At 42.0% G+C, this 25,800-nt stretch overlaps 1 protein-coding gene across 2 annotated transcripts in view; it reads left to right on the forward strand.

The window, feature by feature from the left end:
• PAK2 (p21 (RAC1) activated kinase 2) overlaps positions 1-25,800 on the forward strand; it is a 119,407-nt gene that overhangs the window by 53,853 nt on the left and 39,754 nt on the right. For both annotated transcript variants that reach the window (XM_089681570.1, XM_089681569.1), the window contains exon 2: positions 17,110-17,320. In XM_089681570.1, coding sequence (XP_089537696.1) covers positions 17,125-17,320 — 196 coding nt within the window. In that variant the 5' untranslated portion in view covers positions 17,110-17,124. The remainder of the gene's footprint in view (positions 1-17,109; positions 17,321-25,800) is intronic.

A 25,800-nucleotide genomic window follows, 5' to 3' on the forward strand; every position in this document is an offset into this window, starting at 1 on the left:
TGATAGGGAGGAAATGCTTACCACAGAAACTCCCTGAAAACTGAGCATGTGCAGTAGTTGCCAACACTGCTGTGCAAAATCCCCAACTGCAGTGGGGACATGGGCAGAAAGAGGAGATTGAGAACAGCTGGATCAACCAGTTTTTTTACAGAACAATTATTGCATAGTGAATAAGTATGAACAGCAGGTAATGCAGCATTTATTGATAGTTTTTTATGATGTGGGTTTAGGAAAACTTTAAATATCCTTTCAAAAATCATCTTTTTTGTGTTTGTTTTTTTTTTTGTTTTTCTTTTCCTTGAAAAATAAAAAGGGACCATCTGGGTGCTCTGTGAAAACTGCTGTACTTTTCTGTAGCTTTCCCTGTTCCATATATTCTGTCATCCCATCCTTTTTATTGAGCAATTTTTAAGCCCCAACAAGTAGATCTGATAGCTGGGCAACAAGCAGATTTTGGAGAAGCTACGGTAGTGGTCATTGGTAGAGATTCACTGAATTGTTGGTAAAAAAGTTGCACAAAAGGTGCACAGCTCACCATAACCACTGACTGATTCATGAAAGTGAGTCATATAGATATGCAAACTAACAGGGAGACACAAAACACAGGAGGAGGTAACATGAGTCAATGTGTAACAGACACAAATATGACCCTGGCACATTTCACACTTCCGCGTAGCAGAGACACCCAGTGCCTGGCAGCTGAGTAACAGCTTTACCCTGTATATACATGTAGTTTAAAGCACAATTGAACACTTGATTTATTGCTGTAATAAAGTCAGGCAGCATATGCAGTAATACAGTGCATCCAGAAAGCATTCACTGCACTTAACTTTTGCCACATTTTATGTTACAGCCTTAGGGCTCGCGTACACAGGGCGTTTGAAATATTTTTCTGACTGCTAGAAAACGTAGGTTAAAAACGTCAGTTTAGCCGCGTTTACGTTCAGAAGCGTTTTTAAAAGATAACCTCAGGAGACCCTCCCAAATGCCCAGAATGCACTGAAAAATCGTAAATAACTATTTCAGACATTTTTTGAGAAATAGAGAGAGCAGAAGCAGAGCACTACTTTCTGATGGGTGTTGCAACTGTAGCAAAAGTGGCTCGTGAAACATGCTTGGCACTGTGGGAGGAGCTACATAGTGCTGTAATGCCTTCGGATGCATTCTGTCCTGCACACAACACTCCTTGTGCTGACTTGGAGGTCTACAGACAATTCCTTGGACTTTACGGCTTGGTTTGTGCTCTGACATGCACTGTTCATTGTGGGACCTTATATAGATAGGTTTATGCCTTTCCTAATCCTGTCCAATCAACTGAATTTCCCACAGGTGGACTCCCAAGTTGTGGAAACATCTCAAGGATGATTAGTGGGAATAGGATGTATCAGAGCTCAATTTTGAGTGTCATGGCGAAGGCTGTGAATACTGATGTACATGTGTTTTTTTTTTTTTTATAAATTGCAAAGGTTTCAAAACTTCTTTCACGTTGTCATTATGGGGTTTTTGTACAATGTTGAGGGAAAAAAAATGATTTTAATCCATTTTGGAACAAGGCTGTAACATAACAAAATGTGGCAAACGTTAAGTGCTGTGAATACTTTCTGGATGCACTGTATATTTGCTGTTCTCTGGCTTTAAAAAGTGCTGCAACAAGGCTTCAAAAAAAAAAAAAAAACTTATTTCACCTCAAAGTGTACCAGCAATTTTGCCCACTGTTGTATTTTTACATATTACAATGTTTGTTAGTATGTTCATCAGTTCCAATGTCTGAGTAGGTTATAGTGCGTTGCTCCAGTCACACACAAACGTATTCATGTATAGTTTGTACAAGGAAACAGGAGGACCTGGCGAGTGCATACACACTCAATGCAGACCTAGAAGACTTTTATCTCAGGGCTGCTAGTAATTTGTGCTAGTGTACCACAGTGCTTATGTACTTTCATTCAAAATGTATTGGTCTGGTATAAGGCACTTTATTTCTTTGTCACTTCTTAAATCATCTTTGTAAAAAAATATATGCCCTGGCATAGAATAGGAGAGCATTTCAGCTCAATTCAACAGTTTTCATTTTTATATGATGCTGCTGCACTGACGTCTCATAGAATGTTATCTGGGCTTGGAGTACTTAACCAGTTGCCCACCGCAGATAGCCGAATGATGGCTACACTGCGGCCGACCAGTTCTGGGAGGGCGTCATATGACGCGCACCCGGCGATCTCCGTGATCGCTGTGTCCTACGGATGTGGTAAAAGGCCAATCACAGCTGCTTTTTACCACGTGATCAGCCGTGTCCAATGACACGCTGATCACAGAGAAATGCAATTGCCGGTTCTCGGCTGCACTTTCCTCGCGCTGCCCGAACGTGGGGAAAGTACTGCCGAGAACCGGCAGTTCTCAGAGCAGGGATCGGCACTGCTGATCAGTGCTCTGATGATCAGTGCCCAGCAGTGCCACCCACCAGTGCCCAGCAGTGCCACCCACCTGTGCCCATCAGTGCCCAGCAGTTGCGCCAGTCAGTGCTGCCAGTCGGTGCCCAGCAGTGCCGCCTATCAGTGCTATCAGTACCCATCATCAGTGCCACCTATCAGTGCCCTTCAGTGCTGCCTATCAATGCAGCCTCTTCAACGCACATCAGTGAAGGAGAAAAATTACCTGTTTGCAAAATTTTCTAATAGAAACAAAGAAACCTTTTTTTTTCCCAAATTTTTTTGCTCTTTTTTTTTGTTTTTAGCGCAAAAAGTAAAACACCCAGCGGCAAGTAAATACCACCAAAAGAAAGCTCTGTTTGTGAGAAAAAAAATGATAAAAATTTCATATGGGTATAGTGCTGCATGACCACGCAATTGTCAATCAAAGTGCGACAGCGCTGAAAGCTGAAAATTGGCCTGGTAAGGAAGGGGGTATAAGTGCCCAGTAGGCAAGTGGTTAATACAGTCCCCCTTTAAGCTTTAGTTTATATTTAGATAACATGTAGACCTTTTGGCATTGAAGATGTCACATTATAACCTTGAAGAACTTGTATAGGAGTATTGTGCACCTATTCTTCTATTATTACAAATGTGTTGGCGCGCTCTAGCTCGCTCTTTCGCTCTCTCTTTAGCTCGCTCTGTCTTTTTCGCTCTCTTTCACTTTCTCTCACTCTTTTGCTCTCTCTCGCTCTCTTTCACGCGTGCTCCCCCTCTCTCGCACGCTCTCTCGCTCTTTCATGCTCTCTCGCTCCCTCTTTTTCTCTTTCTTTACCATTATTCAAATAATCAAAAAAATATTAAAAAAAAAAGTATGGGGGACAGATCCATGTGCTTAAATTGGAAGCAACGTTTGCTTTACCCATGTAGCCCAACTAAAAAATTACACCGTTCTAGATCAAGGTCCTACAATCATTTTGTTTCCATATATAGATTCCAAGGGGTCCACCTTTATGAAAGACGTCATCTCTCATGATATTGTGCAACCATTTCCTCCATCCTCATCAAGCAATACACCTCTATCACCCCTTCCCCAGACACAGAGGATTTTGTAGCCTGCCAGTATCGCAGGATCAGAACTCTGGCCGCACTAAGGAAAAATTAAAGTAAGGACTTCTTAATTGAAGAAAATGTAAACAGGGATTGAGAGTCATGAGCCTTATTGGGTGTCTATTCAAAATTTACTGATGTTACTTTATTATGTTTGTACTATTCCATCCCATAATTGCTTAGTCACTTTAAGGGCTCGTTCACACTTGACTGTTTTTCCAACTCTTGCCAAACGCCCCTACAGCATTTGACAAGCTTTGGTCTGGCGTTTGCGGAGCATTTTTAACACTCCGCAAACGCCGCATGCGCGGTTTAGCGGTGGTTGCTAGGCATTTGCCAAGCATTAAAACCACCCCACAAACGCTTATATTGAAGTTTGAATGGTGTTACCGCTCCACAACCGTGTCGCAACAGCACCACAAACTCCAGCCGGGCGTTTGCGGAGCGGCACCATAGACTTGAATAGGAGGATTCAACTCCTGACTCGACCAGAGGCGTCTGTTTTGCCGCGACTCTATCGCTCCCGTTTGAACAGCACTATGTGCTGCAATGTGCAGAATTTTCCCAGGCGCTTCCCAAACGCCTGTCTGCCGCTTGCTAACAAGGCTAGTGTGAACGTAGCCTAAGGCTGGGTCTATCATACATTTTTATGTTGCCACCTTAAAGTGGTATGCCAGGATGATGTCTGCAGCTATAGGCAACATCCCAGTACTGTTTTAGGGCCAGAGATGTTGTTTTTTGTAAAAGCAACCCCCCCCCCCTTTCCTGCCGCTCTCCTGTGACACAGGGATCCCGGCACTGAGGCCAGAGGTTCCCACCGGCTTACCACAGAGGTGATCATCTTTGGTATATGAAACCAGAAGTGACGAGTATTTTGACTCTTCCAGTTTCAGTCTCTTGTTTATCGGCCATTACTGGCTTCAGATCAAATCGTTCTGGGTTTGTTACAAAGCTTTCAAGGGCAGAGGAGAGACCTGCGGTCTAATAGACCTCAGATGTCTCCGTAAGGAGGACCTGTCACTGCTTGTTATCGCAAGGGATGTTTATATTCCTTCTGACAGCAATAAGCAATGTAAAAACAAATGTACAGAGACAGCGTAAAAATAAACAATTTTAAATAGATTGTTTTAAAAAAAATGAATAGCATCCCCTGTGCTCACGCACAAAGGCAAACGCATATATAGGTCACATATGTATTTAAACGGTGATAGCACCACACATGACATATCACCGCGAACATTATAGTGAGAGCAATAATTCTAGCATCCTGTGTGACTCTAAACTGGTTACCCTGTGAAGGCTTTTTAAGCATTGCCTATGGAGATTTCTAAGTTTCGTAGTGTGCATGCACAGTTTTAAAGCTTGACATGTTAGGTATACTCGGTGTAACGTAATCCCTTTTTTCTCGAATATATTTTACCATACAATTAGGTATTTTAGTATATATGCATTTGAAAATTCACTGACCCTGTGACAAAAAATTGTAACAACCACCCTTGTATTCTCCAGGCCCTCAGATGAAAGATAAATATATAAAATATGTTTGGGGGTTCTAAGTAGATTTTAGAAAAAAAAAAAAACTGATTTTTATATGTGAAGAAAGTGTCAGAACAGGCCTGGTCTTAAAGTGGTTTGGACAGCTCCACCAGATATATATGAGTGTGCCACCCCCTGTTAATCATCAACATATAAACTGTTGAGCTGATAGCAGATATCTGGTGTAATGTTTGGAGGATCTATACCACTAGGTTAACAATTTAGAATTTCTTTCTTGAATCACACTGGCCATACTCTGTGCTTAAATGGAAACCTCTCAAGATATAATTTTCCTTTTAAACAGGCATTCAATTTCCATTCCCTTAAATAATACACTACCTCTGGTTGTTGCTTTGAAAAAAGTAGATAGTATGGGAAGGACATACAAATCTATTCAAACAATGTAAGCTTTTAATATTACTGATCATACCCAGCGATCATATTGAGAAAAAGGCCTAAACTGTAGCTGTTGTAGCCAGGCTCCTCTTGGAAGTAAAGGATGAAATAATTGCTGAAGCGTTTGTAAACCTTTTCCCTGGATGCACTGAATAATAGAAGTGTGATCAGAGATCTGCCAGCATAAACATGTCTTAGATTTACATGCTGGTGGAAATGCAGGATTTCCCATTATAGGTGCTAATGGGCCATTAATTGTAGTAAAGTGAAGATTATTGCCTGTTTCCATGTCTTCAAAACTACAATGGTACAAAACAATCGACTTGAAAGTGAACGCCATACTATAGGTGCTAACCGTGGCAAGGTGTATATTGGCACCATACTCTTTTCTGGTCTATATTAAGCCATACATTGGTTTGGTGTTTATCTATCAATCCAGCATATGCGCAAAATGTGAAGTTTTATGATAAAATTCTAGATTGGGAAGTGCTCTTCCCCCTTTGTTCCTTACTTTATTACAGTAAGGATCTGATATTTAAGTCTAGGTCTCCTGCTGTTCCAAATATACTTCAGCAATGCTGTCTTCAGCGTAGAAAAATAAGGATTTAGGGAGGTGAAGTGGGATTGTCGGGAATAAATATACACACTAAGCAGAAGATTCATCTTTAAAAAAAAAAAAAAAAAGTTCCCAAACCAAGTATTGTGATGACATTTTGACCCTAACTGTAATTTCGCACATATGTTTTCAAGTAAAGGTTTATAATAGAGCTCATATAAAGTAAACCGCTTTGGAGATATACAAAGTGTGACAATTTAATTCCTGGAATGCCTATGGTGTAGCACTATGGTGGTGAGTCACACAGCCATTCACACTTGAACATGGTCTGACATGCTCTAATTCACACTAGTCTGGGTCGCTGACCAGTTGACTCAGTCTTTATGGGGTAGTAGAAGAAATAACACATGTGTGGGTTGGTGGCACAAAATAAGCAAAGGAATCTGGAGCAGCGATTAACATCAATTTTGCGTAACAATTGGTAAAAGTGTGAGTGAAACTGTTACAGAATTATGGTGAACATTCCGTGAAGCAATCAAGTGTTTTTGAATGGTATAGGCAGTTAAAAGGAAGGGCAGGAAGATGTTCACGATCACACAGCCAAAAACAAAGTATGGGTGTAAATGTGGACATAGTGCAAACCTTCTTATGCTCAGATTGAACATTGAGTGTGTGAATGATGACAGAAAAATTGACCAAGGAGAGGAAAACCATGCAGCATATTCTAAAAGGATTTGGGAATGAGAGAGATTTTTCACAAAGATGTTGCCTTCAATCTTGACAGAAGATCAGAAAAAATGCAGAACTGCTGGATATGGTTATTACCGGTCCATTCCAGGAATTAAATTGTCACTCCTGGTACAGTATGTAACCCCAAATATGTAATATAGTCCCTTTTCCATTTTTTGGAAAAAGTGTTCTGAACAGTGTTTCTAAACCCACAACCGTAAAATCAGTCTGTATATGCAATAAAGCATGCTTGATATACTCAGTGGAACCTAAAGGGTTAATCCCCTGCATTGTGTAAAAAGAATGTTCGATCCTGAGTTCTGATCCTCCCCTTCTTCCAGTGTCCCCCTCTTATCACATAATCTGTGGAGACACTCTGCATATGCTCAGTTTGGTGTCTATTGCTAGAGAGTTTTTTGTTTTGCTTTTTCTTGGGAGAGTGCATGTGATCAGCACAGGGCCAATCGGCACTGTGCAGACAGAGGTCAGGGGTCATGCATCCTCCTAGAGCAGAAAGAAAACTCGTCCTACAAGCTTTACCAGTGCTCTGCTGAACACTGATAGAAGTCACAAGACTGCTCTAACTGCTGATGATGAGAAAAGGTATTTAGCAGTTTATATTTATAAATTAATTGCATTTCCATGTTCTGTGTACTGTGGGAGACCAGATAGAGTGAATGCAGGGCCCTGGGTTTAATACTAACTTGTCATAGGGCAAAGACGCATCCATTCCCTCTCTGTAGTTGCTAAGTATCCCACATTCTTTAATCTCCTGCAGTAAGGAAAATCTGGGTCACAGGAGTGCAGAAATGCAGGCGACATATGGCCAAAAGAGCTTTAGCTGTACTTCTTTAACTTCTCGAGGCTTGCTTATACATGTCCAGGATTCAGAAAGTAATGAATACCATGCCAGACATCAAGCCCTTTCAGAGCTAGGATAGCAGCACATCCCACATGTACAGGGTTCCAGTAGATTAAAGCTGGCTATTGGAAGAATAATTAATAGGGTGGCTGATCCAAGAACCATATGATCACGCTAAATCCCAAAAAAGATCATCCAAAAAAAAAAAACAATTGCAATGTACACAGTCAAATGAGACGACTCTTCATATTACACTGTCATACAGTATTACAGGTTGTTTTGGTCCCACTTATGCCCAGTGGACTATTTTGTTGTACTACTTTGCACCTTACTGTGCCAACACTTCTCTGCCCGTGTGCCAAGGACTTTGACCTCCGCGGTACCAAACTCTGCTTTGCCCTGTAGACTCACCCATGTGCTGTCCTGAGGACCACTCTGCCCATGTGCCAAGGACACTGACCTCTGCGGTACCAAACTCTGCTTTGCCCTGTAGACTCACCCATGTGCTGTCCTGAGGACCACTCTGCCCGTGTGCCAAGGACACTGACCTCTGCGGTACCAAACTCTGCTTTGCCCTGTAGACTCACCCATGTGCTGTCCTGAGGACCACTCTTCATTGCTGTGTCAACTGTTTGTTCTGTGGACTAATTTGCTTACTGCCTGTACCCTGAGTCCTCCCATAAACCCCTGCATGTTGGGTCCTTTGTGATTTGCATCTGTGTGCTCTCTCTCTGCACTCTGTTTTGTCACAGCAACATAGAATAACCTACCTAAAACTTCAGTAATTTTGCCCATTGAAGAATGCCTTCACGTTTCCAATAGAACCAACTTTTCATCAAGCACTGCTATTGGAAACGATTGTCTAGAAATGTACAATTGTTTGAACAAGTCAATACTTGATTCTAAATTCTATGGTCATGCTCACACCCCTGAATCCATTGTCAGAACTCTGCATGTGTTTGTGCCTGTTTAACATCTTGCCTCTGGCCGTGCACATACTGTATGTGGTAGCAGTGAGGTGGGTGATATATTCATGCTGCCACACATATGCACATTTGTCTTGTACTGGGAGTGCTCTGTCACGTGGCCCCAACACTGTGACCTTACTGTCACTGACCGCCCCCAGTCCCATGTTTGGGAGCTGGTAGAATCGGCTCACCATCACATGGGTGTTCAGAAATTGCCCTTGGCATTGGGAACCTCTTAAGGGGGGGGGGGGGGGGTTTAGGCTCTGAACATCTTTTGAAGTCTAGAATAATGATATGCACTTGGTGCAGGAGTAGATGTGCAATGCACCTTGCATCCCTGTGTTCACCAAAATCCACATCTTAAAAAGAATTAAAACTGTCACAAGTGCTAATGCCCATAGCTGTGCAAGTGTTCTGTTGTGTAAAAACATAGACTATAAAAATACATTCTGCAAATGGAGCCTGCTAACTGTAATATTTAAAACTGTTTGATATCTGGGAATCTGCACAAGTCCTCTCCAGGGGCAGGTATGCTGCAATTAATACTCAGAACAAGGTGACTAATACATGTCTGTGGAGGGTAGAGTATGAAACTCATTTTCAACAAAAAAAAACTTTTACCTGAAACCAACACCACTGCCGTAGCATTCACATTTCCCCTTTTATAAGACTGCCTCCTATGTACTAATGAGGGTCACCAAGATGGCACCGACTTTATACATACTTCCCAACTTTGTTATTGACCGCTAAGTTGGTATTGAAGGACCACATACTCCCAGGTTGTAAAATGTATTCTGGGTTGCCTTGCTAAAACAGCTTAATTGTGTAGAACACATGTTGTTCTTCATACATGCTGAGCCCGGTTTCCTGATGTTTGCCTGTGCTTGTGAGGGGGGGGCGGAGCAAGTCTCCCAGCATCATCTGTAAGTCTAATTATTACTGAGTTTACAGGGAGCGTAAGTGGCTCTCCAATAGGAAATCCTGGACGGAACTTCCTTTTATATACACATTCTTACTCCATGGAACACTGTATCCTTTTTCCTGTCAAGCTGAAGTTACATTATATTCAGCATGGTAAATTATTTCACAGGGCCAGAAATGAACTACTCTGTTTAGTTTGTACACCTGTAAGATAAATTATGTGCAATACATGAATGGACTAACAAGCAATCCTTCTTTTTCCTTCTTTTTTTTTTTTTCTTGTAGTGTTCCATCGTATTCATAAGATTTCATCTCCAACCTGTTTACATTATATAACCATGAATTTTTAGTTTTAGGAAGGCTGCTTATGAATTAAAACCAATATTTTTGATTTGTTGTCTTTTGCATGCTTCTTTTATGTCACCTTTAGAGTTTAACATGCATCTTCAAGGTGTGTGTAGGTGTGTTTGGGGGGGGGGGGGGGGGGTGCATGGCAGAACACGCTGGTGTGACTGCTTCTAATATACAGTATGCATTACGATTTATTTATTTTATTTATTTATTTATCGAGTTTATATAGCGCCAAAGGGTTTGCTCAGCGCTGTACAATAGAGGGGGGACAATACATGAAACAGTACAGTAACATCAAACAGCACACAAGGGGTAAGAGGGCCCTACTCTTTCGAGCTTACAATCTAGGAGGGAGGGGGTAGAGGTACAGGAGGAAATGGCTGTGGGGGATGGAGTGGAAGGAGGAGGGAAGGGCAGCGGCTGTTAGGTGAGGGTGGGGTAGGCTTCCCTGAAGAGGTGGGTTTTCAGGGAGCGCCTGAAGGTGAGGAGGGAAGGTGACAGTCTGATGGGTTGGGGTAGTGAGTTCCAGAGGATGGGGGAGGACCTGGAGAAGTCTTGCAGTCGTGCGTGGGAGGAGGAGACCAGGGAGCAAGATAGAAGGAGGTCCTGTGAAGAGCGAAGGGTACGGGTAGGGTGGTATCTGGGAATCAGGTCGGTGAGGTAGTTAGGGGCAGTGTTGTGAATGGCTTTATAGGTCAGAGTGAGCAGTTTGAATTTAATGCGTTGGGCAATGGGGAGCCAGTGGAGGGAGAGGCAGAGGGGGGTGGCAGAGGTGGAGCGGCTGGTGAGGTGGATGAGTCTGGCAGCTGAGTTCAGGATGGTCTGAAGCGGGGTGAGTTTGCACTGGGGTAGGCCGGTGAGGAGGGAGTTGCAGTAGTCAAGGCGTGAGATAATCAGGGAGTGAACGAGTAGTTTAGTGGTGTCTGGGGTAAGGAAGGAGCGTATCTTGGAGATGTTCCGGAGGTGGAGCCTGCATGAGTTTGTGAGAGATTTGATATGAGGTTGAAAGGAAAGGTTTGAGTCCAGAATGACGCCAAGGACCTTGGCTTGCGGGGCGGGATTGATGGTGGTGTTGTTGGTAGTGATGGAAAGGATGGGGGGGGGGCACGGGAAGGGGGAAAGACGAGAAGCTCGGTTTTGGAGAGGTTGAGTTTGAGGAAATGGAGCGACATCCAGTCAGAGATGTCGTTTAGGAGGTGAGTGATGCGGGCGGAGAATGTGGGGGTGAGGTGAGGGGTGGATAGGTAGATTTGAGTATCATCAGCATAGAGGTGGTAGTTGAAGCCGTGGGAGTGTATGAGTTTGCCAAGGGAGGTGGTGTAGATGGAGAAGAGAAGGGGTCCAAGGACAGAGCCCTGGGGGACCCCAACAGAGAGGGGGAGGGAAGAGGAGGTGGCGCCGTTGTAGCAAACGCTGAAGGAGCGTTGGGATAGGTAGGAGGAGAACCAGGAGAGAGCGGTGTCTCTACGATTTCATTAGGGCTTTAGCATGATGTTGCTACTGTGGTATAAACCAGGGGTGCTCAACCTTTGGAAAGAGTGAGGGCTACTTTTTAGTGATTTGGTAACCAGTAGAAGGCCACAATGAACTTAAATGGTTCAGAATTGTAAATTTTTTTAATTTGAATAGAATAATGAGCATTTTTTTTCCCACAGCTGTTGAATGCTGGTGGAATGGACAGTAGGAGAAGCCATCTTTCAATGGTTGCAGGAGCAAAATGGAGAGGATTGGTTCCTGTATATACCACTCCCGCCGCCCCTCCTGTCCAAGTGTGTCACCAAATGACAGGGAGGCTGCATGGGCCCCCTGGAGCATACATATGTCTAAAGTATGGGTTTTTACTGCCCTCCAAACCGCAAATATAAATGAGCCCCCTATAAAGCTGTTTTAACACTGATGCGCTGCAGTTTACCTACACAGCGGGGGACAGCACAGTGCACCTGTGGGTTAGCTGCGCTTTGCCATATAATTTAGTATACTTTGTGGGTGTGGCACTCTTCCTGAAAGCGCCACAAAATTCCTGCGTTCAGGAGATTTGGTGCGCTTTCATAAAATGCACCAAGCCCGCAGGATATAATAGATGTCTATGGCTCAGTGTAACTAACCCACAGGTGCAGATCAGTATGAAAGCAGCCTATTGTTAGTTCTTCTTCTTCTTCCTCTTCTTCCTTTTTTTTTTTTTTTTTTTTTGTATGGTGATAAAATACTCATTGCAAAAGTGCAGTGTATGTGATGCTTAATACACTGACTTTCTTTTCCTCTTCCAGCTTCTACTGGCATCACACTCCAGGTTGCTAGAAAGGTCATAGGTACCCTGCACTTGTTATCATTCTGCCTGGGACAGGAGCCGGCACTACAGAGGAAGCATTGGCTTATGTGGCTCCTTCTCCCTCCACGGCCACCTACTTCCCCCGCTGCCGGCGCTGGCTCCATGCACTCTGATGCTCTGGCATGATGGGTTGGCAAGCCCAGATTGCAATCAATGGGTTGCAGACCCCAAGCCTGCACTTCTCCTGTTTTGAGGTTGAGGGCCACATCAGGGGGCTCCGAGGGCCACAGGTTGAGCACCCCGGTATAGACAGGGGTTGATTTTACTAAAACTGGAGAGTGCAAACTCTGGTGTAGCTGTGCATGGTATATCTGCTTCTAAGCTTGTTCTATTAAGCGTTGACAATATAACCTGGAAGCTGGTTTCTATGCAGAGCTGCACCAGAGTTTGCACTCTCCAGTTTAGTAAATCAACCCCGAAGTGTCTTCATATGTTATTGTAGGATGCTTCACTTTAATTACACTTCCAAGAAGTGCCAGTTTTAGAAAATGTGAAACCTAAACCTCTGCTACTTAGCAGTGGTGTTGGTATAAGAAACAGGCTTGCCTTTCTAGTAGTGTTAGTAGAATACAGCAGACACCTGGCTGCTTCAGTGTTCTCTATGAAGAGCGAGTGGAAGTTGCCCTGTGGGTGAGTGCTTTTTACTGCACTCTATTTTTGGCAAAGCCATTGTAAAAGGCATGTCAAGCCAGACTTTGGATGATTTCCAGGTCAATATGATGTCAGCAAGACCGGCATACTTGACAGTTTGTCAAGCGTAAAGGCAGCCTTTCCTCCATAGAGAATACATTAAAAAACATAATCTGCTTGTACATACCTTATAGCTTATGTAAAAATACTCAAGCTTGCCCTTGAAGCCACTTATTTATGGATATACGTTCTGCACAAGTATTGACTTTTGCAATTCAGGCAATTCAGTGGCCTATTCAGAGATGCCTGTATAAATTTAGAAGCTGCTGGGGTGTACTGGAGTTCTCTTTAATGTCTGATATCAACATTTCTTATGACACCTGTTCTGTTAGAAAAGGTAAGAGAATCGTTTGTAGGTGAAAACAATCTAACAGACAGAGTTTGTTAAAGAGGAACTCTGATCCTTCCTTCTTTAAATTTTTTTTTTTTTCCCCCCTTCTTACCTTGAGTGTGTTAATTAAAAATCCAGGGTTTTTTTAGCTGCTCGCTGAGTTCAGTACCACTATCTTCTCTTGCAGATGGCTGCCTGATGACACATCATGGTGCATTAGATTGGTGATTTTCAGTGTGGTGTAGGTTGTCCTGGGGTGTCTTGGGATGCATGACCTAAATGCCCCTGCAGGCAGCTGCAGCACTCATTTTGCCTATAGGAAAAAGGCAGAAGTGCCAGTTATTTTGGGCTAAAAAAAATAAAAAATCAATAAAACATTTACAAATGCAATAAAAGAGGACGGAGCATAAAGTAGCAAAGGGAGAATGTCCGCTTTTAGGTTTAGGAAGGGTTTGTGTTTCTTTTTTTCAGTACCATATAAGTCATTCTCATCTCATCTTTATTCTAATTATGTTGTTGGACCTTTCCTGACTTCATCTACTCATGTTTACTTCCTCTGTGGCCAGCAAACAGGGTGTAGGAAGCTAGCAGGAATTTACAGGTGTGTGTGGAACAAGTACAGAACTTGCATATCTGATTCAGTCAGCCACATAGCACATTCTCTGAACATGAAACATTCTCTGTTCTAGTGGTGTTCCTCACAGGATGCTAGGATGTTAAGAAAACTCTTGTCTTGGTGGAACAGCAAGCCCCAGAACAAGTTTTCCCTGCCCAAAATATGCTACTTAAAGATTCCTTCGAGCTAGATAGCCAGAGAGTTCAAGAAGCATAACTTTGAAATCTGGTTTTGTTTGCAGTTGTGAAATTTCCATTTAACAAGGCTGTACTTTTTTGTTCAAAAGAATGCTCTTACAGCTTTAGTTACGTAATGGACTTGCAATGATGTATGTCGTGCAGGCATCTGGATCCGGGAAAAAATCTTCACTGCAGTGATGCCTGTCCTCTTCCTGTGGCTGAACTTCTTGTGCACAGGGGGTGTTATTAGCTTCAGGCTCCAGGCAGAGCTGCTGGACAAGAACCCAACCCCTCATCCCTCTTTTTCTATTGAGAAAAGTTCCATGATTGCCTTTACTGCCTGTGTCCCAATCTTTGAATAGGGGAGAGTCTGGGGAGCCAAAGGATTCTCTTCCCCCATTCACAAATCATGTTTCATGCAGTGAAAGCAATGAAGGAGCATTACTTAGTGGAAGGAGGGACTGGGTTCTCATCTGAAAAGGCAGGTGATGAAGCTATTAACCCCCTTTATTCTGGAAGATAACAGGCATCCCTGCAATGAAGATTTCTTCGGATCTAGCTGCCTGCACAACATTGTACTTCCTTTATTAAAGGTTATACCATTAAAAGGTATAGGGAAAAAAAGTTACTTTAACTTTAAAGTGTATGTCAATCCAATATGGTGAGAACCCTTGTTGGGATTTTACTGCTATCCAAGGCTCTGTTCCAAAGATTTCCCCTCACTTCCTGTTCTGTTTTACCAGACAGGAAGATAGAAAAATTATTTCGCAGATACATGGACAGAAATAAGTATGACTGGAATTCTAGCCTTCCCTGTAATCTACGAATGGAAAGAATTTTTATTTCAAGCTATGTTTGTTGGAGAGTCGGCTAAATTCTTGTCTAGGAAAATGATGAAAGCAGGACAGGAAGTGAGGGTAAATCTTTCAGAGCCCTGAAGTAGTAACAGCTTGACCAGGATCCTAATCCTTTCCTACTCTACCCAAAGCTTAGAAAAAAGAGAAAATAAAATTTGGCGAGTCCAGGATCTGATTAAACACGAAATGCATGTAAACACAGCTAAACATGCTGTAAAGCAGGAACCTCTAAATCAGGAAAAAGTGATCTGGGAGACCTAAAAGTTGCTTAAGCATCTAGACAATGTCTCCTGTGTTTAGAAAAGCTCAGTGCAGGACTGCCAATGTGAATGAGGCCTGATGCTGTTCAATTTTGACTATTCATTTTCACATATAGACAGAATAAAATGACATTGCATTTAATTTGTTTTTTGCTGTGTTTGAAGGTCAGAGTGTAAGAATGAATATATTGTGGCATATGTTCATTTCCTCTCCAGACACTAAACGCCACAATAGACTCCGGTGATCGATGTTTAGTGTTTCCAGTAAAGCTACACAAAAGGGGTTTTACCAAGAAATGTTATACTCCTGCTGTGTGCAATTCTTTCTTTTAAACCATATGCTCATATTTCCCAGTCTGTATGCCTACCTTGTGCTGAATTGCATTATGAAGTTAGACTTTGCAAATCAGTTTGAAAAATTAGTTTTTTGTTTTTTTTTTAATGTATTGTTTTTGGGTTAAAACCAGAAAGTCCACAAAGCCACAAGTCAGCCTCGGTAGCCAATCGACACGCTTGTATGCTGTCTCACATGGGCTTAGATGGAGTTCCTAACTCCTTTTGGGTCGAGGCTTGCTCCTCTCGTCGCCACCAACATTACTACTGTGTCCTGACCTGTGGGGACACAAGGGCTGCTGCACACTGCAGCTGGTAAACTCACATTTAGGAGCTGTTCAGCGTTTTTTTCAGCAGCCCCTGAACTCACCCTAATGTTTTCCTATGTGTCCATGTACACATCTTCATTTACAGTCGTTTACAGTAGTTTTTTTGAACGCAGAAAACTTGCGTTCAGCAGTCTATTTTTATCAGTGTTTCAAACGCAAAACGCTTGTAAACGCGGCAAATTTGGTTTATAAGCGTTTGCAACTTTTTTTTAACTCTTCCAGTTCCCGATGCTGTCCAGAGCCTTTTTTCATCATGAAAAATGCATGCAAAGTGTTTTCAAGGTACTCAGATGGACAAAACCCTGAACACAGGATGTTCCTACCAAGCTTGTCACACATTGCAATGACCAATTCACACCTCAGACCTCTCCCACCCTTGGAAACAAAAGATATCTTAATGACCATTCATGCCTCAAATTCCTAATGAAGGCCCCCTGCCAGGTGGCCTTAATGACTCACTCCACCAGACACCTTTCCCACCCTTGGAAAGAAAAAAAATGTTAATGAGCAATTCACACCTAAGCTAATCTCAACACATACTGCTTCTACTCTGTGTATTTCTCTGAAACAGTCTGAAATAGTTTATAATTTACCACTTTTCAGTGCATTCTGGGCATTTGGGAGGTTCTCCTGTGCTTTTCTTTAAAAAAAACTCTTCCAAACGCACATAAACGCATTATGCAAACGTGGCTAAACAGGCGTTTATTAACCTGCGTTTTCCAGCAGTCAGTTTCCATTGTTCAGAAGTGTCCCGTGTACATGGGGCCTAAGAGTGGGCAGCAGGATGCACTGAGCACGATAGAAGATTGACCCAAATTGTTGGTTTCTGCAGAGACTTGGAGTCTAATTTCTCTTTATTGAAAGTGTTTGGTGGCACAGCTAATAGGAGAAATATTTGTTCAAAAAGAGAAGCATTTCCTAGGAGACACAGACAGACGTTCTAAAACTTCTATGCTCTAGCACTACTGTAGGTGTATATTCTTTCTAAGGTCTTTTGTATACAGACATAATAGTTACTGATCTTTATATGCAGGATCTTGATGTCAGGGGTTGGCAGAATATGTAGCAAAAATGCTAGTTATGTTCTGTGTAGACCTCGCTATATACACCTAAAATTCTTGTTTGTCCTCATCTAGCTGGCTGATTTTCAGTTTACACCTGTACGCTCATAGGTAGTGTGTATACATGTAAATAACTGTACTCGGACATAAATTTGAGCGCTTAACTCTGTACAAGGTTGCTGATTAGCTTTGAACAAGTCTGCTATTTATAATTATTGAATGTAAAAAAAAAAAGTAAAATCCATTCAGGATTGTTAGACACACTGACCCGTTCTCTCTTGTAACCCTAGGTCTGAGCTGCACCAATGATGTCTGACAACGGAGAACTCGAAGATAAGCCACCAGCCCCTCCAGTGCGGATAAGCAGCGCAACAGTCTTCGGTTCTGGGTTGAAGGACCCCTTGTCAAGTAATCACAGCCTTAAACCCCTTCCACTGATCCCTGAGGAAAGAAAATCTTCAAGAAATAAAATGTTATCCATCTTCTCTAGCAATGAAAAAAGTATGTTTTTATGATTGTACTTGGAAGCTATGGAATTAAAAAAAAAATAATGTTAAAGCTGAACTCTAGGCACAAAACTGTTTAATACTATTCCTCAACAGCAATACAAGCTTTAAATCCTCTTTGCATGCACAAAATGCCTTTTGCAAGTCTGATTTTACTTTGTAAAAGTAGCAGTGGCATCATCACAGTCCAATACTTGGCTTGTACAGAGAGCAGAGCTGTGGGAGGGGCCCAGCAGCCCCATCCACTAAAGGCTACCTGCTGAAAACTACCATTTGTGGATGGAAACCAGACTAGTCACTCTGTACAATGAGAGAGCAGCAGTGACCAGTCTTTATTGCATGAAGCTCTGCACAGACTTAGAATTCACATTGTATCACTGCACAAATCTGAAAGAAGATTCAAGGAAGAATAAACATGATAAATGTATTTAGACCTGTGGTTTTCAACCTGTGGAACCTCAGGACCCACATTTGTCCTTGGTCATTAAGTAACGACCCAAAAACTATTTAATTTCTGAAACATAATTTATTTCACAAAACAACTTGTGCAGTATTGTACAATGTATATGCACTTTTTAAACTGTAAACAAACAGCTTCCTTCCAAAAAATCGCTGCACTAGTGAAAATGAAAGTGCTGTTGAGGTAAAAAAAAAAAAATTGTGATGCATTTACTTTTTTTTTTTGTTTGTTTTGTTTTGCTAAATTATGTAATTTTAAACAAAAAAGTTGAGTGTTCACCTGGTTCGCCAGGTGGCATATAATGTGCACTTGTAGTCGCAGACACTTAGCAGCGTACTTTGTACATCACTCTCGTGAGGGGGTTAAAGCAGGGGCTGATGACTGGCAACTTTTGGCCTGGGGGGGCGAGTACCATACATAGGCCCATGATGCAGCAATTCTTCTCTCCCACCCCCCACCCCTTTCCCATTTAAAAAAAAAAAAAAACATGGCAAGAAAATTGCATAACAAAACACTTTTTTAGACTTAAATATTTCAAGCATACATAAAATAACAAAATCACCAATACCCCCTAACTTTAACCACTTGCCCTCCTGAGGATTTACCTCCCTTCATGACCAGGCCATTTTTTGTGTTACGGCGCTGCGTTATTTTAACTGACAATTGCTCGGTTATGCATTGCACCCAAATGAAATTTACGTCCTTTTGTTCCCACAAATGGAGCTTTCTTTCGGTGGTATTTGATCACCTGTGTGGTTATTTTTTGCACTATAAGCAAAAAAAGACCGACAATTTTGAGGGAAAAAAACCAATGTTTTTGACTTTTTGCTATTAAACATGTCCAGTAAAAAATGTAAAAAAAAAAAATCTGATTTTTGCCATAAATTTAGGCAAAAATGTAGTCTGCGACATGTCTTTGCTAGAAAAAAAAAAAATCCCAATACGTGTAAATGAATTGGTTTACACGAAAGTTATGTTTACAAATGGCGGTATAGATAATGGTATTCTCTTTCCTCTACTAGTAGTGGCAGAGATCAGCGATTTATAGCGGGACTGCGGTGGACATTAAGACACTGGGGGGAACTAACTTGGTGTCACTGACACCAAAGAGACACCAATACAGTGATCAGTGCTTAAAAAAAAAAAAAAAAAAAAAAACACTGACACTGTACTAAGGGCACTGGGCAGGAAGGGGTTAATGGGAGGGGTGATCAAAGGGTTAATTGTGTGCTGGGAGTGTTTTACTAGGGTGCGGGGGGGCTGTTCTTCAGTTTAAGCACACTGCTTGGGATGACTGTGTACAGCCATCCCGAGCAGTGTGTTTGAGCTGCCAGGGAGGAAGATTGTTTGTAAACAAAACAATCTTCCTTCCCGTCGGAGATGCTTAGTAATCACCGGGTGCCGGTGGGTAATTACCGTCTGGGACCCGGTAATTGACATTGGTGGCCACAGATGGCAATGCGGGTAAGGCATGCACGCACCCTCTACCCGGAAATGTAAATTGCCATTATATACAGGTTAAACTCGAAAAATTTGAATATCGTGCAAAAGTTCATTTATTTCAGTAATGCAACTTAAAAGGTGAAACTAATATATGAGATAGACTCATTACATGCAAAGCAAGATAGTTCAAGCCGTGATTTGTCATAATTGTGATGATTATGGCTTACAGCTAATGAAAACCCCAAATCCACAATCTCAGAAAATTAGAATATTACATACAATCAATAAAACAAGGATTGTACATAGAACAATATCGGACCTCTGAAAAGTATAAGCATGCATATGTACTCAGTACTTGGTTTGGACCCCTTTTGCAGCAATTACTGCCTCAATGCGGCATGGCATGGAAGCTATCAGCCTGTGGCACTGCTGAGGTGTTATGGAAGACCAAGATGCTTCAATAGCGGCCTTCAGCTCTTCTGCATTGTTCGGTCTCATGTTTCTCATCTTTCTCTTGGCAATGCCCCATAGATTCTCTATGAGGTTCAGGTCAGGCGAGTTTGCTGGTCAATCAAGCACAGTAATCCCACGGTCATTGAACCAGGTTTTGGTGCTTTTGACAGTGTGGGTAGGTGCCAAGTCCTGCTGGAAAATGAAGTCAGCATCCCCATAAAGCTCGTCTGCGGGAGGAAGCATGAAGTGCTCCAAAATCTGGTAGACGGCTGTGTTGACCCTGGACTTAATGAAGCACAGTGGACCAACACCAGCAGATGACATGGCTCCCCAAATCAACAGACTGTGGAAACTTCACACTGGACTTCCAGCATCTTGCAGTGTGTGCCTCTCCAATCTTCCTCCATACTCTGGGTCCTTGATTTCCAAATGAGATGGAAAAGTTGCTCTCATCAGAAAAGAGGACTTTGGAAGAGGAGCAACAGACCAGGTCTGTTTTTCTTTAGCCCAGGTAAGACGCTTCTGACGTTGTTTGTTGTTCAGGAGCGGCTTGACAAGAGGCATATGACATTTGAAGCCCATGTCCAGGATCCGTCTGTGTGTGTGTGCTGGCTCTTGATGCGCTGACTCCAGCCTCAGTCCACTCCTTGTGAAAGTCCCCAACACTTTTGAATGGCCTTTTCCTGACAATCCTCTCCAGGCTGCGGTCATCCCTGCTGCTTGTGCACCTTTTTCTTCCACACTTTTCCCTTCCACATAACTTTCTACTAATGTGCTTTGATACAGCACTTTGTAAACATCCAACTTCTTTTGCAATTACCTTTTGAGGCTTTCCCTCCTTATGGAGGGTGTCAATGATGGTTTTCTGCACAATTGTCAGGTCAGCAGTCTTTCTCATGATTGTGATTCCTACTGAACCAGACTAAGAGACCGTTTAAAGGCTCAGGAACCCTTTGCAGGTGTTATGGCTTAATTAGCTGATTAGAGTGGGACACTTTGAGCCTAGAATATTGCACCTTTTCACAATATTCTAATTTTCTGAGATTGTGGATTTGGGGTTTTCATGAGCTGCAAGCCATAATCATCACAATTATGACAAATCACAGCTTTAACTATCTTCCTTTGCATGTAATGAGTCTATCTCATATATTAGTTTCACCTTTTTAAGTTGCATTACTGAAATTAACTTTTGCACGATTTTCAAATTTTTCAAGTTTCACCTGTATATACGCGATTCTGCACACAGGTGCCACCCTGTAGCAGTATATCTGCTATAGGGCTGTCGTTAAGCGATTCCCCTCTGCTTCACACTAATAGTCCATTAAGCTGAGCAATGCCTCCTCCACCACTCACTCTCTCAAAGGCAAGTTAAGAGTATTATTGTCTTCAGTGGCTTTTAAAATAAGTATATATAGTGTGTACAATGTTTGTGTGAGTCCATCCCCCCCATTTCATGCACTCCTTTAAATCCTACCTTCCATGCCCTGCTTTAGTTCACCCTTTCATGCCCCCCTTCCTTTCCCCTTTTATGCTCTTTCCTTATCCCCCTTTCACACCTTTAATTACCCACCTTGACTCCTTTTCCATGCCCTCACCTTTCATGGTTTGCTTCAGTTCTCCCCTTTCATGCACACTTTCAGCCGGCTGGCTGGAAGGAAGTGTAGTTCTGTCACTTTCTCCCAGCGCTGCCACATAGGAAGGAGCAATGAGCGCAAGGGCCATGGGACCATTTTGTGTGTGCACCACCTTTAATAGGACTGGCTGGCCGCAATAATACAAAATATAAGTGGGGCATTAACCACTTGCCCTCCAGAGTATTTACCCCCCCGACCAGGCCATTTTTTGCGTTGGTGCTGCGTTACTTTGACAGTTCATGCAACACTGCACCCAAATGAGATTTACTGTTGCACAGCCATGCAAAGCAATGTACATGGGCTGAAAGGGTGGAGTACTGTTTTGTTTACAAACAGTTCTCCCCGTCAGAGATCCTCGGCAATCACTGGGCGCTGGCGAGTAATCATCAGCCGGGACCCGGTGATTGACAGCCACGAATAGCGGTGCAAGTAGGGCGTGCGCCCTGTACCTGGAAATGCAAAATCATGTGTACAGTTACAAGAAAAAGTATGTGAACCCCTTGGGATTAGGTGGAGTTTTGCATGAATTGGGCATACAATGTGCTCTGAACGTCATCTAAGTCACAACAATAGAAGAACACAGTCTGCTGAACATACTACACAAACATTAGATGTTGCCATGGTTTAATTGCACATAACATGTAAACATTCACAGTGCAGGGAGGAAAAAGTATGTGAACCTTTGGACTTAATAACTGGTTGACCCTGCTTTGGCAGCAATAACCTCAACCAAACGTTTCCTGTAGTTGCAGATCAGACCTGCACAACGATCTGGAGTCATTTTGGACCACTCCTCTTCACAAAACTGTTTCAGTGTAGCAATATTCTTGGGATGTCTGGTGTGAATCGCTCTCTTAAGGTCATGCCACAGCATTTCAATCGGGTTGAGGTCAGGACTCTGACTGGGCCACCCCAGAAGCCATATTCTGTGCTGTTGCAGCCATTGTTTTGTTGAATTACTTGTATGCTTTGGGTCATTGTCCTGTTGCGTCACCCATCCTCTGCGGAGCTTCAGTTGGCGGACAGATGGTTGTACGTTTTCCTGCAAAATGTCTTGATAAACTCTGGAATTCATTTTCCCATCAATGACAACAATACGCCAGGCCCTGAGGCAGCAAAGCAGCCCCAAACCATGATGCTCCCTCCGCCATGTTTTACAGTGGGGATGAAGTTTTGATGTTGGTGTGCTGTGCCTTTTCTTCTCCACGCATAGTGTTGTGTGTTCTTCCCAAACAACTCAATCTTGGTTTCTTCTGTCCACAGTATATTTTGCCAGTAGTGCTGTGGAACATCCAGGTGCTCTTTTGCAAACTTCAAACGTGCTGCAATATTCTTTTTGGACAGCAATGGCTTCCTCCGTGGTGTCCTCCCATGTACTCCATTCTTGTTTAATGTTTTCCTTATTGTAGATGTGTCAACAAAAATGTTAGCATGTGCCAGAGATTTCTGTAGGTCTTTAGCTGACACTCTGGGATTCTTCTTTACCTCATGCAGAATTCTGCGCTGTGCTCTTGCAGTCATTTTTACAGGACGACCACGCCTAGGGAGAGTAGCAACAGTGCTAAACTTTCTCCATTTGTAGACAGTCTGTCTTACCGTGGACACATGAACATCAAGGCTTTTGGAGATACTTTTGTAACCCTTTCCAGCTTCATGCAAGTCAACAATTCTGGATCGTAGGTCTTCTGAGAGCTCTTTTCTGCGAGGCATGGTTCACATCAGACAGTGCTTCTTGAAACCAGTAAACCCAAAACAGGTGTGTGTTTAAGGGCAGGACAGCTGTCAGCAACACATCCAATATCATCACACTGATTGGAGTCAAGGTTGGCTCACTCCTGGCTCCAATTAGCTCTGGGAGAAGGCATTAAGCTAGGGTCTCACATACTTTTTCCTCCCTACACTGTGAATGTTTACATGTTATGTGCAATTAAACCATGGCAACATCCAATGTTTGTGTAATATTATGTTCAGCAGACTGTGCTCTTCTATTGTTGTGACTTAGATGACGTTCAGAGCACATTTTATGCCCAATTCATGCAAAACTCCACCAAATCCCAAGGGGCTCACATACTTTTTCTTGCAACTGTATATATATGTGATTTTGTGCACCCGTGCTGCCCTGGTCGCGACACACTACTTCAGAAACATGGATTTAGACAATATTTACTTATCCTGACCTTTTAACCACTTGCCCTCCAGAGGATTTACCCCCCTTAATGACCAGTGCTCTTTTTGCTACTTGGCACTTCACTAATTCAACTGATAATTGCGCAGTCATGCAATGCTGTACCCAAATGAAATTTACGTGGTATTTGATCACCCGTGCACTTTGATTTTTTTTTTTCACGCTGTAAACAAAAAAAGACTGAAAATTGTGAAGTAAAACTATATTTTTTACTTTTGGCTATAAAAAATATATAGTAAACTCAAAGTTAGTTATAAATTTAGGCCAAAATATATTCTGCTACATGTTTTTGGTACAAAAAAAGTCCCAATAAGTGTATATTGATTGATTTGTGTGAACTTTATAGCGTCTACAAACTATAGATACTGCAATTTACGCCATTTGTTTGCTAGACAGCGCTGCACTTGTTTAACAGACAATTGAGCAGTCATGCAATACGGTACATAAATGAAATTTGTCCTTTTTTCACACAAATAGAGCTTTCTTTTGGTGGTATTTGATCACCTGTGCGATTTTTTTATTTTTGGCGCTATAACCAAAAAAATTTTTAAGAAAAAAAAACATTTTTGAAAAAAACAATATTTTCTCAATTTGGTCATAAAAAATATCCAAAAAAAACCCTACAATTTCATCATAAATTTAGGCCAAAATGTATTCTACTACATTTTTTGGTTAAAAAAAATCCCAATAAGTGTATATTGATTGCTTTGTGTGAAAGTTATAACGTCTACAAACTATGGTATAGATAATGGAATTTACATAGCTTTTACTTTCTGACTGCTTATCACATTTTTTTGAGGTGCAAAAATACCAGGATAGTACAAACACCCCCAAATGACCCCTTTTCGGAAAGTAGACACCCTAAGCTATCAGCTGAGAGGCATATTTAGTCCATGGAAGATTTTTCTTTCCACAAGTTTCTGGAAAATTACAAAAAAAAATTTTTTTTGCACAAACTTGTCATTTTAAATGATTTATTTCTCGCACAAGCCATGGGTATATGTGGAATTACACCCCAAAATACATTATGCTACTTCTACCGAGTATGGGGTTACCACATACAGGAGCATGAAATCCGCTCTCCAGAACAGTGTGCTGGAAACTGACAGGGAGGAGAGCTGCAGTGTAAACACTGCAACCTTCCTCTCTATCAGTGTTTGCCGGTAATCGCCGGGCTATGGCGGGTAATGACCGGCCGGGACCCAGTGATTGACACCCGTGGCCACGATTGGCGGTGCGGGTAGGGCGGTTGTGCGCTTCGCGCGTGCCCCCTACCCGATATGCAAAATCACGTATATATACGTGATTTTGCGCAGCGGTGCCACTCTGCTGCAGTATATGTACTGTGGCTGGCTGGCAACCAGTTAAAATAGATTTTTAAAAACAACACGTGCAACACACTTTGAACTTGTTCTGATTACTAATATGTGGGCCATCATGGGTAGAAAATCAGCCTCCCTTGCATGATTACAAAATCGACAATCTGGTTTTAAATTTTAATTGACAAATACATATACTTCAACCAGTCTTGAACTTTGGGAATGCCTTGCACATGCCAAAAAGCTTCATCTAAATTTTGTAGGCGTTTGCGGTACCCCTATCCTTCTGCTACCACTTTGTAAACTGTCAGAACAGCGTCTGCAATATCAATTTAATGATACTGTTGTAATGTAGCATTGTTATTTTGCTACATTGTAAATAATCTGATTCAGTAATAGCATATCAGAGGGGTGATCTTTGATCTGCATGTAATAGCAGTTAAACCAGCCTTGCAAGTTACAAAATAAACTTTGTTCCTTTCTAACCCTTTGTTACTCCTTAGTTAACCATAAGCATCCCTAGTTAACTTCTCTCTCTCCTCCACTATTATTTTGCTGCTGATTTTTTTATTTTTAATGACTCATTTAAAAACAAAAAAAAACAAAGAAATGCTTCGCCTTGCTTTGCAGTCGTAACATAATGTTAGTATTTTCAATGGAACAAATTAGTGTTGAGAATAGCAGTGGTAATTTTGTCTGTGGTTAGTTTCTTTGCTACACCTTCTGTCTATAGGTTCCATATAAAAATAAAGCAATTTTTACAAGACATTTTTGGCAAGGGAGCCCCTTGTTTGCTCCTAAAAGATATGTTGGTAACTTTACGTTAAAATTGATTCGAAGGCAAAACTTTCCTTTTTTCCATTTTCGATAGAGTAGGGATAGGGTTATAAACTCTGTTATATGTTTTTATTTTTGTTTTTCATGTGGTTATTGGGTTTTTGTTTTACATTGAGCACTTGGTCACAACAAAATCCATCCCTC

Source organism: Staurois parvus, unplaced genomic scaffold (assembly GCF_062004578.1).
Source record: "Staurois parvus isolate SC_StPar_1 unplaced genomic scaffold, SC_StPar_1.0 ptg000270l, whole genome shotgun sequence".
NCBI lineage: Eukaryota > Metazoa > Chordata > Amphibia > Anura > Ranidae > Staurois > Staurois parvus.